Source organism: Sciurus carolinensis, chromosome 4 (genome assembly GCF_902686445.1).
Source record: "Sciurus carolinensis chromosome 4, mSciCar1.2, whole genome shotgun sequence".
Classification (NCBI taxonomy): Eukaryota; Metazoa; Chordata; class Mammalia; order Rodentia; family Sciuridae; genus Sciurus; species Sciurus carolinensis.
This window is the reverse complement of record NC_062216.1, coordinates 66,442,219-66,455,509: the sequence shown is the minus strand read 5'-3', so window position 1 is coordinate 66,455,509 and position 13,291 is coordinate 66,442,219. Positions and strand designations below refer to the sequence as shown.

The 13,291-nt window shown below is 37.7% G+C and overlaps 1 protein-coding gene across 10 annotated transcripts in view; it reads right to left on the bottom strand.

The window, feature by feature from the left end:
* Positions 1-13,291, bottom strand: part of Erc1 (ELKS/RAB6-interacting/CAST family member 1) — a 550,337-nt gene that overhangs the window by 34,086 nt on the left and 502,960 nt on the right. For 7 of the 10 annotated variants that reach the window (XM_047548604.1, XM_047548601.1, XM_047548603.1 and 4 more), the window contains one exon: positions 3,042-3,230. In XM_047548604.1, the coding sequence (XP_047404560.1) occupies positions 3,042-3,230 (189 nt within the window). Of the gene's footprint in view, positions 1-3,041; positions 3,231-13,291 lie in introns of those variants that run through there. The other 3 variants (XM_047548610.1, XM_047548609.1, XM_047548611.1) reach the window with 1 other exon arrangement.

Genomic DNA, 13,291 nt, shown 5'->3' with positions numbered 1-13,291 from the left:
CTACGATCCCTATTTAGGTAAGCACAAATTAAAGTACCAGTTACTTCAGTACCCCAAAGCTGAAGAATCCCATATCTTAAAACACACACACATATACAGTGAGTTGTTTTCTTTTCTCTTACCCCCATTTTTTTTCAATGGTACTTGGAATTGAACACAGGGGTGCTCTACCACCTTTTTATTTTGTCTCACTAAGTTGCAGAGGCTAGCCTAAAATGTACAATCCTCCTGCCTTAGCCTCTGTGCCCAGCTCAATGGGTTATATTCATCATCGATGTTTTATAAATAGTCACAAATATTGTTTCAAAAATATTGAACCAAGGGCTTAATACATTGCACCTATCCAGAAGATGAATCAGAGGGTTTTAGATAAACAGAACTTTGTGGAAACAAGAGTAAAACTTTATATATGCAAGGACCAAGAAATGTGTAAAGCCATAAAATAATTTTTTTATGCATTTTCTTTCCTTTCTTGGGGGGTGGGGATACCAGGAATTGAACTCAGGGGCACTCGACCACTGAGCCACATTTCCAGCCCTGTTTTATATTTTATTTAGAGACAGGGTCTCACTGAGTTGCTTAGCACCTCACTTTTGCAAAGGCTGCCTTTGAACTCACAATCCTCCTGTCTCAGCTGCCTTAGCCCTTGAGCCCACTGGGATTACAGGTGTGTGCCATCATGTCTGGCACATTTTCTTCTTTTACCTTGTAAACTGACAATTATCCCAGTTTGTAAAGAGTTCCACTTTTGCTGAAAATGTTGAAAGCTCTAAGAGATTAGTCCTACTCTAACAAGAAAAAGGTCTAGATAATCTATAAAATCATAACTTTTTAGAGCCTATCAGAGAGTAGAGGTTCTAAGGTAACCAGGTAAAACTGAATTCAAGGGTGACAAGTCCATCTGAGGAGAGATGAACATATCTTTGGTAGAAAACAAAAAGAGACAGTAGTCTTAAAAGTGGGTAAAGAGAGCTGGACACAGTGGTGCATGCCCATAATGCCAGCTACTTGGGAGGCTGAGGCAGTAGGATCCCAAGTTTGAGGTCAGCCTCAGCAACCTAGTGAGACCCTGTCTCAAATTAAAAAATATAAAAGAAAAAAAGGACTGGTGGTTGCAGTTTAGTGGTAATATGCCCCTGGGTTCAATCCACAGTACCAAAACATTAGTAAAGAGGACAATTTAATACCTACAATGTGAATAAATTCATTAAATCAGTATATGGGCCAGCCTGATAAGAGTGGAGTCCCTTGGAACCCCAGATAAGAAGGAATTCACACTCACTATACAACTCTTCCACTGGCCTCCACTGAGAGTTTGTTGTGGACTGGATATAGAACAGAAAACCTGAGAGAGCTCTCTCTGCGGTGCAGGTGTGCAGGGTCTGCCAAAGCTGAGGGTAGAGCAGGAGGAGTACTAGGGTAATCTGTCCATGTTCCACATAGTACGTGACCATTGGTAGTGACTGGCTGCCAGGAGAGGATGGGCACCTGGATTCATCTTTGATATGAAGTAAAAAGTAAGTGCTGGAGAGGGCAGGAAATCCCTAGTGCCCAGAGCCAGCCTTGCTCTGACAGGAAAAGTTGTGTGCTGCTAGGAGAAGGGCAGGAAACCTTCATTATCCCTGTTCCTACTCAGATTGGCTGCCACTAGAGGAGGAGTAGGGAATCCTTTCAACCTCTGAGATGGACACATAGCAAAAGCAAATTGTCACTAGGAAAGAGACAGGAAGTCCAGTAAGCCCCCAAATTATAGACTGATTCAAAGCAGAAGTCTGCTGCTACTGGGGAAGGGGCAGGAAATCACCTCATAGTCTAGACCATGAACTGTTGGTAGGGAGCTGGTGTCTGTCACTGGGGGTGAGGCAGGCATGCTGAGACTGAGGTAGGAGGATGAAAAGACCATTAATGCTTCCACTATGAGTGATGCATTAAGAAACAAGGGCAGTCTGTAGCTTGGAGAGGATAGGAGGATGGAGAGCCCTCTGTGGTGCGGGTCACATGTACCCCATTGATATGTATAATTTTTATGTTTTATGTATCAGTTAAAAAATAAATCTAATTGAAAAAAAAAACACAAGGTAGTGGAAAAATCTAATGCTTGCGGTACAACAAAGTTTAACTGTAGCAAAAACAAACTGAAACCTAGTTCAATTAGTGAGTGATTTGACTTAGTCCCAATGCTCATGGCCTAATAGAAGAAAGTATGCCTCTTTCTGGATAAAATATTACATATCTTAGTTTCTACTGCTTTATGTGAGATTTCTAGCTTCTAGAACTTAAATTCCTTATCCAAACATCCTAACTCCAGACCTCTCTTCAATGGCCATCACTTCAAAGTGATAACCTAGGCAGGTAACAGACTGTCCTTAACCCTCCTTTCTACATCAAGTTCTTGTGATACATAAGTAAGTAACTCTGGGGGAAGAATCAAGTGGTACTTCCTTCAAATGATAATGCCAAGTATCTGTTGAAGACTATTCATGTTTAACGATCTTGAATGTTAAAAGAGAATGGTAGTTACCAGGGATGGGGGAGGGGAAGGAGAAGGGGAAAGAGATGGGGAAATGTTCAGTTAGATAGGAGGAATAAATTCAAGAGATCTATTATACAACAAGCTGTTTATAACAATGTTTGAACTCTTGAAAATTGCTAAGGAGCTGATTTTATTAAGTAATTCTCATCACACACACACACATATACAAAAAAAGAAAGAAAAGCATGTGAGAAATGCAAATGTTAGCTTGATTTAGTCATTCCACAATGTACACACATCAAAACAACATGTTGTACATGATAAATAGCTTTGTTTTTTGTTAATTTAAAAAATAAATTTAGGGCTAGGGGTGTAGCTAAGTGGTACAGTAATTGCCCAGCATGTATGAGGCCCTGGGTTCCATTCCCAGCAGTGCAAACTTTAAAAAAGTAAAGAAACAAAGAAAAAGGAAAAAAGTACAAATCAACTAAATATGATATCTGGAACCATCACCTTCTCCCCCAAGAATTTTCCTAGGTTCTTATCAAAGCTCAGTTGAGAGACTTACCTGTTCCTGGGTCATCTTCTGCAGCTCATTCTCCCAAGCTGCCTGGTCATCGTCTAAGTTATAGGAAGCTGGTGGAGTGAGTCCACGAAGGATTAGGGGGTCTCGGTCATGGCAGAGGGCTGTCAGGTGTCCAATATACAACTTTAACTTGCTTCTATTTTGGTCAAGTTCTAAGAGGGGCTGAATAATCTGAGATGGAAAAAAATGAGAAAAGTCAAGATTAATCTGAAAAGAGAAGTTTAAATATTCTGTCTCCCAAGTCAAATAAAATGACCCAAGACTAAAAGCTTACTAAAAGCTTAATTACTATTAAAATCTTGAGGATTATAAAGAAAAACAGTTTCACATACTGCTGCACATTTATTCTGTCCCACCCACCACCACTCTGGGAGACAGGGCACGCTGGCCTAGGATACTAACACCTGACCTAGAGTTCTGTATTCAGGGGGCGGGGGAACTGAGCACAGGACCAACTTGTTTTTTATAGAGATGCTATTCCCAATATGGAAAGTCTCCAGTTACCTCAATTTTTCTTTTCACTTTTTTAGAGGTAGGTTTCAAAAATTGCTAGTGAAAATTGCTCATCTGAAAGCTTGGACTACATATACTTCATATGTTCCTCCACCTCCTGGAATGGAAGAAAAATTTTGTCTCTGGAGAAGGTGCATGTTTTTCTTGGCCAAGAGATGTGATGAGAGAACTCATTACTAAATCTGCCTCATCCTGGCTTAGTTCCCCTCATTCATTTCAGAGGCTATCCAATATTCTTTTAAACAGTGACTGATAAATCCTTATATAACACCACACACCTGATTCACAGCCAAGGACTCTGAAATTCTCAGTTGTAACACTGGTTCTGTGCTTTCTTAAATAACAAACCAGCTCTAAATTTCTTTTCTATTTCTTTTACCCTGGATGAATAACTATTCTGTGGCCTCCCTTTGGGATCACATTAACTGACTGCTGACTTCTGCCCCAGAATTTCACTTGACAAGCCTTGTGCAATATTCTGGCCAGATATTTGGTAGTCAGTCACAGCCTGGGGTGTTAAGGAAGACTTGAGCCCAGTCCTGCAACACAGCATACTGAAGTGCTAGAGCAGCATGTGCTTGAGGCATAGCAGCTGTCGGAGCTGCAAGCACTGCCAAAATGTTGGCCATTCTCAGAGTGTTCCCAGGGCTTCCAGGGCACAGCTTGCACCTGTTGCATGTTACCAGGCTGGCATTTTTCAACAGGACACCTCTGATCCACCTCATGAATGACGGAGCTCAATAAATCTTCAAGTCAACAGAACAATGCCTGGTATTACTTCTACAGTGACACTGATTTCTCAGTGGACCCCACAGAAAACAGATCAGAGTTCAGAGTTTAGGCTTATAGAATATAATACCTAGTTAAGCAAACCAGAGGAAAGTGAATCAATTCAACATTATTCTAATTTTTACATTTATACATACATACATACTTCTATAAGGATAACATCTAAACACTAAAGTACTACTGTAGAAAGCTCTTAGGGCTCTCTAAGAGACCCTTAATCAGCAAGTGCATGGCACCAGTTCTGCTCTGGAATTTCCTAGCTATGATAGGCATATCAACATAGTAGTCACAGAAGGAAAAGAGTGTCTCAATTAAGCAGAGGGTTTGGAGAGTGGGGAATTTACAGAGTTGTTTACAAATATCACCAACTTCTCAAAAAGTATTGTATTTTATTTTTGACAACTAATACACATTCACTGTAGAAAGTTTAAAACTTTACATATGTATACTTGGTACATCAGTGACGAAAGCATCTAGTCATGGTTTTGATACCACCACCCCCTATGACTGCAAGTAATACATCCCTATCTCATTTTCTTTCTTTCTTTTTTTCAGCTTGGCCTTCTCCATCTTCAGTGATACATTGACACCCCCCCCCCCAATCACTTTTGAGATTTTTCACTAGGTTTGTGCAATTTATTTTAATTTTGTGTGTATGTAGCTGCCAACGCAAAAATGCCACATCTGGCCTCCACGGTTGAAAGAGCTGCTATCTTAGGTCATTACCATTTTGGATTTGAAAATTGGAATAAGTACGACCACTTAGGAAGGGGACAATGCAATAAATGGTCATAATGGAAAGATCATATTCCCTATGGTAAAATGAAATTTAGGACACTAGCTCACTACTGCTATCATATGTGGAGATTTTCTTTAGGGCAGTGGGGGAGGGCGGTATGGGGATGAACTCAGGGGCACTCGACCACTGAGCCACATCTCCAGTCCTATTTTGTATTTTATTTAGAGACAGGGTCTCATTGAGTTGCTTAGCACCTTGCTATTCCTGAGGCTGGCTTTGAACTATTGATCCTCCTGCCTCAGCCTCTCGAGCTGCTGGGATTATAGGCGTGCACCAACTGAGTCTGACTCAGAGATGTTAATTTTTTAGGTCCTTATTTTTTTTTTTTGAAATAACTCTTTTTAAAAATTTGTTCTAATTAGTTATACATGACAGTAGAATGCATTTTGACATATCATACATAAATGGAGTATAACTTCTCATTCCTCTGGTTGTAGATGATTTTAGGTCCATGATCAAAAAGGGATTTCAAACTGATTTAAATGTATGTGATGCTGAAGTGCTGATGAAATAAAAATGATAAGATAGTATTTTTGCATACTGAAAATTTCAAGTCTAATTTAAAACTTAAAAAGTAACAATTTGAATTTTTTCCCCCAGGATGAAAAACTCATTCTATGCAATAGTCAGAATATTCGTCCTTTTTTTGCTCTGTCAAAGGAACATATTTAAAAAAAAAATTATAGAGCTTACTGTTTAAAAGTTTATGAAAATGCCAACTAGCACAGTCCCCAAATCTATCCATTAAAAAAATGACTTTGGCCTCTCTGGACCATATTGACCATGTCAGTCATGTGGGAAAAGTCCTTATCTCTCCCTTTTCCCCTATCTAATTTGAGTAGCCCACTTAGAAAAGAAATTGCCATTCCCACAAAGTAGAATGCCACTGTTTAATCTCAAGAGGGAAGAAGGACATTTGCCAAACAGAAAAAGGATGCCTGCTGGAATCTTTAAATTAACAGCTCTTGTACACATAAAACTTCAGTGCATTGGCAAAAAGTTCTACCAAAAATTACCAGGAATGTGGTCAGGTCAAATTGCTTTTATAGTCATGCAAAACTACTGTGTGTGTGTGTGTGTGTGTGTGTGTGTGTGTGTGTGTGTGTTTTCAGACCAAGAAAAAAATAAGTTAAAAATGAATCTGTCAAGATAACCTTCTGGGAAAAAAAGAAAAAAAAAAAAAAAAAGGTAACCTTTGGTTATACCAAATATGCCAAAATGTCAAAATTCCCAGTCCTATACTTCAAACTGCAAACTGTTAAGGAAATAAATGATAGAAAGTATTGAGGGCTTTGTTTCTTCTTACAAGAATCTGTTTGTATTAGATTCTCAAAGAGGTTTCATAGGTCAGTATTTGATGGCATATGGAAACAGAGGACAGCGGTCTGAAGGTGTTTACTTTAACCTTGTTCCCACTTGAGTAAGGTTCGGTGACTAATGGGCTCTGGGAAGACAGATGAGTCGCTCCTATATTCTTTGCTACAGAGTGTAACCAGAGAGTCTTCAGTATTTCAATTCTGCAATCTGTGAGATCTGAACACACTTTCTCAGACCAATTGACTTTTCCATACTTGATGCAATGTACAGAACAAAAGGCCAGCTCTATCAGTCAACAAGACAGTCTGCTATTCTCTACTCTTTCTGTCAGATATTTACTCTAAGTATAGGTTAGTTGGTTGCAATACATTGTAGGAAGTCATTTTGAGAGGTATGGCATATACTCATCATAAAGGCTGACTGGATGAAGAGGTACTGAATATTATTTGGGATATTGATATTATTGCCCTCAGGGAATTAACATTTTATTGTTTGGAAGATATCACTTTTTAAAAAGCAACAAGTACTGATTACTCACTGTGGCAAATTACTTTTATATCTACTATGATTCTTCTGTAGCTAGCTCACAGTACTGAATTGGCTACAAAATGTTTTGCTGTTTATTTTATTTTACCTGCTGAAATCTTCAGAGGCAGGTTCACCTGCCTATATATTGCCTATATATTAATTAGTTTTAATTTCTTCTTGGGCTATCATTCCACTGTTGTTTCTCAATGTAGAGTGCATTAAGAAAGACCTGAAAATTACTAAATTTCCAGAAACATTATTGTTTTAAATGGCATTCTTTTCCAGAGGCCCCAGCAGAGAGCTAAACTCCAAAAAGGAAAAAAAAGGAGGAAAAGGTACAAAATTCATTAATCTTGCCTCAAAGTCCTTATTCCCCCACATTACTATATTTATCTTGTTCAATAACATACTTCAGAATAAGGAAAAGGAAAGACTGTGTAGTAAGCCTCTATGTAAAGGTTTGGAGCTGTGTGTTTAGCATTCTTTAAAAAATACAATAAAACACTATAATATTTTCCTTAAACTGATCAGATATACTGCAAATCACAATGAATAAACAAATAATTCAGAAAGACATTCCATAAATGCTTTGTATCATACCATATTCAGCTTAAATTGATGAGAATATTAAGAATAAGATATAGTCCTATTCCATAAAATAACATAATTTTGGTGTTGGGTGCATATAATATTTAAATTATTTGAATGCTTTATTTTTGTTTTAACTTGAAAAAAATTTTTTTTGGTAATGGAGATTGAACGCAGGAGTGCTTTACCACTGAACTACATCCCCAATCCATCTGTTGATTCATTTGTTCATTCATTCATTAATTTTTTTTTAATTAAAAAAATATATTTAGTTGTAGATGAACAACTGAGGATCAAACCCAGCACCTCATGTGTGTGAGGCAAGCACTCCACCACTGAGCTACAACTCCAGCTTCATTCATTATTTTGAGACAGGGTATCGCTAAGTTGCTTAGGACCTGGCTAAGTTGCTGAGGATGGCTTTGAACTTGGAATCCTCTTACCTCAATCTCCGGAATTGCTGGGATTATAGGCATTTACCACCATGTCCAGTTTAACTTGAATTTTGAATTTACTTCCAGGAACCCTCAAACTGCTAAATAAATCCCTTTGCCTTGATTAAGGTTTAGTATAATTTAGCCTTAATAAACATGCTTATGAAATTCAACAAGTTTTTATTCTTAATGACCTCTGGGACCCAACCTCTTAAACAAATAGCTTTCCTTTATAATTAACAGATATTCTAAATGTTATTGGTGTTATGGTCTTTCTTCATTTTGAATCCTACCAAATAAGAAAAAAAAATTAGAATAATTCTTACTTTTTACTTCTTCTGCAAGAAACACAGTGTATGAAACATATCTAGCATGTCCACATGTAAGATAGTGGTCAAATTTCTATTAGTAGTAAGACAACTGCACCTAAGATGTCTTTACAAAATACAACAATATAATACCTATCAAAAAACAACCTTATTTTAATATTGAGAATGTAGAAATTTTCAGTAGCTTTAGATTAAGTTTGTGCTTTGCTGAAGGGATACCATAGCTGTCCTTTTTTAGAGGTAAGTCAATATACTTCTAACATTTCAGGAAACATTAAAAGCTAGCCTCGTTGAAGTTACAGGTAGGAAACTCCAGAGCTCCAAATCTTAACCTCTACTTCATACCTATTTTTCATGTGTATCTGGTTGACCCCCACAAACGAATTTTATAGACTATGATTGTTTCACATTTATCTTCAAAAACAAAAATAAAAATTCATGACAAAACAAATACTACCCCTCCCCAGAAGATTAGTTACCTATACTATAAACATTTACTAAGTACTTATCATTAGTTCTATATAAGCAGGACCCTTTCCTTAGCATCCCTTATAGAGGACTACTACTACTACCACCTGGTTAATTAATGAAGACTGTTTTTGAATCAGGGATTCAGTAGGGCACAACTCTATATCTATACAGAGAGTCAACAAGAGGAACTTGGTTACCATTAGGAATTTAGGCCCAAGGGTCACTTGGGTCACTAAGATGAATAAATATTCAACAGAAATATTACTAGCAAAAGAAATACCTGGTTCTGAAAGTAAAAAGTCTCGTCAAAGGTTTCAGATTTAAAGGGTTTTATGATTTGTTAAGGTGCACTATGAAAACTGCAAAACACTATAGATTTTGAAAAATGAAGAAATGCAGGACTCATTTTTGAAAATACCAAGTGATCATTTCCTCTTAGTTTTACAGCTCAGAAATGTGTTGCCAATTTTCCTTTAAGGATGCATTACCACTCCAATAGATGTAAACTACATCTATTGGCTCCTTCTCACAGTCTATAGGACTACAAAGAAGAGCCAAGTATGATTATCTATGAACTACAAGATTCAATAGCTTATTTGTACAAAGTCTCCCAAACAGAGGTGACTCTCTGGAGGACCCTTTTCTATGAGTAACACTTATTTCAAGGTCAGGTTAAAGGTGTGTATATGTGCATACATGTGTACACACAAGAGCAAAACAAAACAAAATGAAACAAAACAAGACATTCTCTATGTCTTGACTCAGAAAAAAAAAATACTCTTTCCCAAACACTACAGAGATAGCAAGCAGGGTTTAGAATAAAATGAATCTTGCATTCTCCATCCTAGAGCTGCTAATTGTACTCTGTCTATTCAATCTTTACTCTGTTCACATACAACCAACCCTATACCCAAATTAAATCTAAGGATGTGCTTGGAGTAGAATGCTGGGGTCAACCTAGTAGTGGGGGAAGGAAATCTGCTGAGCACATTTATATCCTCTATTCACATGCTTGTAGAGGATGTTAAGGCTGTAGGTAATCTGAAATAGTTGCTATAATATGTTGAAACTTATAACATAAATGAAAATAAAATCATTCACCAACAGGTAAGCTAACACATGTGCAAATGAAGATGGTGTAGATAAATGGGACATTAAGTGGAAAGAATGACCTATGAGGCACAGGCAAACCAAGCAAGGGCACACACAGTATGAAATCTGAAGGGAAGGCCAGATGAGAAATAAGTTAGAAAACAAAAATCAAGAAGTCTAGAAAGCCCCCGACTCTGCTGTATTCAAAAATAACAGAAGTAGAAATGTGTTCCAAATTCTTCTTCTTTGCTGTTAAGAGTTAATAAAGATGAGGAAACATCTTCAGTTCAGTGCTTGGCTCACAGCTTGCCTCTCCACAATAAATCACTTATTGTGTTTTAATGAAAAATGGATGGAGGAGTTAAAATATTAGCATGTATATATGTTCTGAATGACTCCCCTGCTGTGAAGTTCCAGGGCTACATGCTGATGAATGAAAAATGAGAGGAAAAAATCTAGGCATGGGGGAAAAATAAGGCAAATGAGAGAAGAGAGGTTCACTTTTTTTGAACAGGCAAGCCAAGTGAAGACTGATGCTGGGATTAAAAGGAATAATGAGGCAGGCAGTTGGCCACGGGCAATGTAAGAGACTTTCACCTCCTTCATGCCTGTGCACATATTCAAGTGCCGAGACTGGTAACTCATACTCTGTTCTGAACCTTTGAGATCTAGTGCTCAATGCACTGTTATAATTGCTGCAGTTGAGCACCACACCACTTCTTGGCATTATTATACACATCTGTTAGACAGAAGGATCTGAGACACTACAAAATGCTTGTTGCCTGTTGAGGAAAGCACACTAACAACCTTATCACATTTCATTTTATTCCCTCTCTAATATACAAATGCATTTGGAGTGGAGGGGATTTGCAAGTAAAGTTGCCCAGAGTAAACAAAAGTAATCTCCTAACCTTGATAGTATCTCAGTAAACAAGTATGCAATATAACAAAGGATATGAATCTAGATTATGAAGACTACATCTATTGGCTCCTTCTCACAGTCTATAGGACTACAAAGAAGAGCCAAGAATGATTATCTATGAACTATAAGATTTGATAGCTTATTTGTACAAAGTCTCTCAAACATAGGTGAGTCTCTGGAGGACACTCTTCTATGAGTAACACTTATTTCAAGGTCAGGTTAAGGGCACGTATATGTGCATACATGTATACACACAAGAGTTGGAAGAGTAGACAGTTTGCCACTAGTCATGTTATTATTTCAGTACCAGCATCAAATTAAGCACAACAGATGATGCAGATATTTAGAAGTTTACTGCTGAATGCTCACAGGCTATGGCCATTGCAGATACCACTCTGTGTCTGATGCCTCTGGCAGGCAAGGCTCATCACTTAATAGTACTGAACAAGAACTCAGTCAAAGAGAGTACAGTGGGAGGGGAAGAGAGTTTAGTTACCACCTGGAATCCAGGGGATGATATAAATGTATCTGTAGTTGTGAATAAATATCAGAAATAAGAATTTTTCTTTTTGGAGAAAGACAAGTTATATACAAGAGTTTCATCAGTTAATGCTAAAGTTGAACAAAGTTAGGAAATGAACTGTGATGGGTCAGAAACATTTGTGGTTTGATGTTTAAGCTGCATATGTGTATGCTTGAACTGGCAAGAGGGTGTGAGGACGAGATGGGAGACAAGATCTGAGCAAAATGGCCCTGAGCCAGTATGTTCAGCTTTAGAGCCACAAGAACTCTGCACATCTGAGAGGATGAGATGTTTCTGAAATGAAGTGAGACAGAAGCTAATTGCAGGAAAGCCATGGGTACATACCCTGCCACCCCCCACTCCAGCAGTTTTGCTTTGTTTCCATGTACTATTATTCTCTACCTTTTCTCTGCTATTTCCTCTCTCTCCTTCTGACCTGCCCACAGAGGAATCTTTATTTCTATGCCATTATACGTGTCCCCCTAAAAAAATCTCATACATCTGAGAAGATAAGAGAGATCTTGGTTGCCCTGACAGAGTTGTCCTTTCTGGATTTATGTCTGCTGCAGTCAATCAGGAAATCATATTTAAAAAGCAAAATCTTTCTGAAAATTTTATATGCCATGAACAACAATTTCCAGACATCAACCCTTTCACCTTGGGAGTAATCCAGGCTTTGGGTGGAAAAAAAGATTTGGGAAAAATAAGCAACAAGAATTAGAAAGACTCTCTTCCCTATCAACTTCCTCTATTTGAGAATGAACCTTTCATGCAGTCATTCAGTCTCTCTCTCAAAATGTTTAAATTGTTTAGCATAACGCAAACACTGATGGACATCACCATTTCAAGTTAGTAGTCTTTGATGCTTAAAAAATTTATTATTTGAGCATATGACAAAAGAAAGTCGGCATAGTAAATACCAGAAATCCTAGAAATTTTGGTGATGTTATATATTTTAAAGTGTATAGCCAGGTACCCTGATTCCCTCTGCCCCAACCACAGGCTCAATAAGTGTTGACTGAAGATCAATTCTTAAGAGCAACGGCAAGAGTGGCATGGTTTCTTGGAATGTGTAAGACAGAATGGGCAGAAAGAACAAACTCTACCGTCTGACAGAGTTCACAGATCCTCAGAGGAAAACTTTAGCAGAAGTGAAAAAATGGGGCATAGGCAGGTAATGCAAAAGAGAATCAGATATGGGGGTGCACCCAGACTGAAGTATGTGAAGCTACATGATCTAACAGAGTAACAAAGAGAAAACTAGACTCCTAGTTTAGCAGTAAAGTGACTTTATAGTAAAAAAGAAAAAGAAAAAGAAACAATTTAAGTTTGTATAAAATCTTAGAGGATAGAGACCAAGTTTTTACACAGAGTACTTAATATATTATGAGTATTTACAAAATAGGAAACAAGATGAAAGAATAAAATAAACATCAACTCTAGAGATCAAAGGAGAAAAGGGACTAGAGAATGCAGAAACAACTTTTCCCTACCATGTTAAGCTGTCTTGCTAGGAGTTTTTTTCCTGGTTCTCCTCCCAAGAAGTATCTTTTTTGGTATCAAAGACTAACTGGAGGACTTATTGTCTGCATGCTTTAAGCACTCTGCCCAAATGTATGTAACATAATTTTGAGGGACTCTTCATTCAGAAGCTATAATCTTGTATGAGATGCTACTGATGACAGGAAATAACCTTTCTTAGATTATCCACCAGGAGCAAAGCTTCTGCCCTTTTGCTCATTTAAGCAGTACGATCTCATGCCATTGGGTCTCATACACTTGTCATTTGTCTATCTAATAAACCATACATATCTCATATCCCAGATATGCAGCATATCAAAGAATACTGCAAAGCCATTCTGAGGTTGACAACTTCTGAGTTTGGTGCTGTATATTTGATGTAACTGAAGTTTTCAGCTTCCCCTGA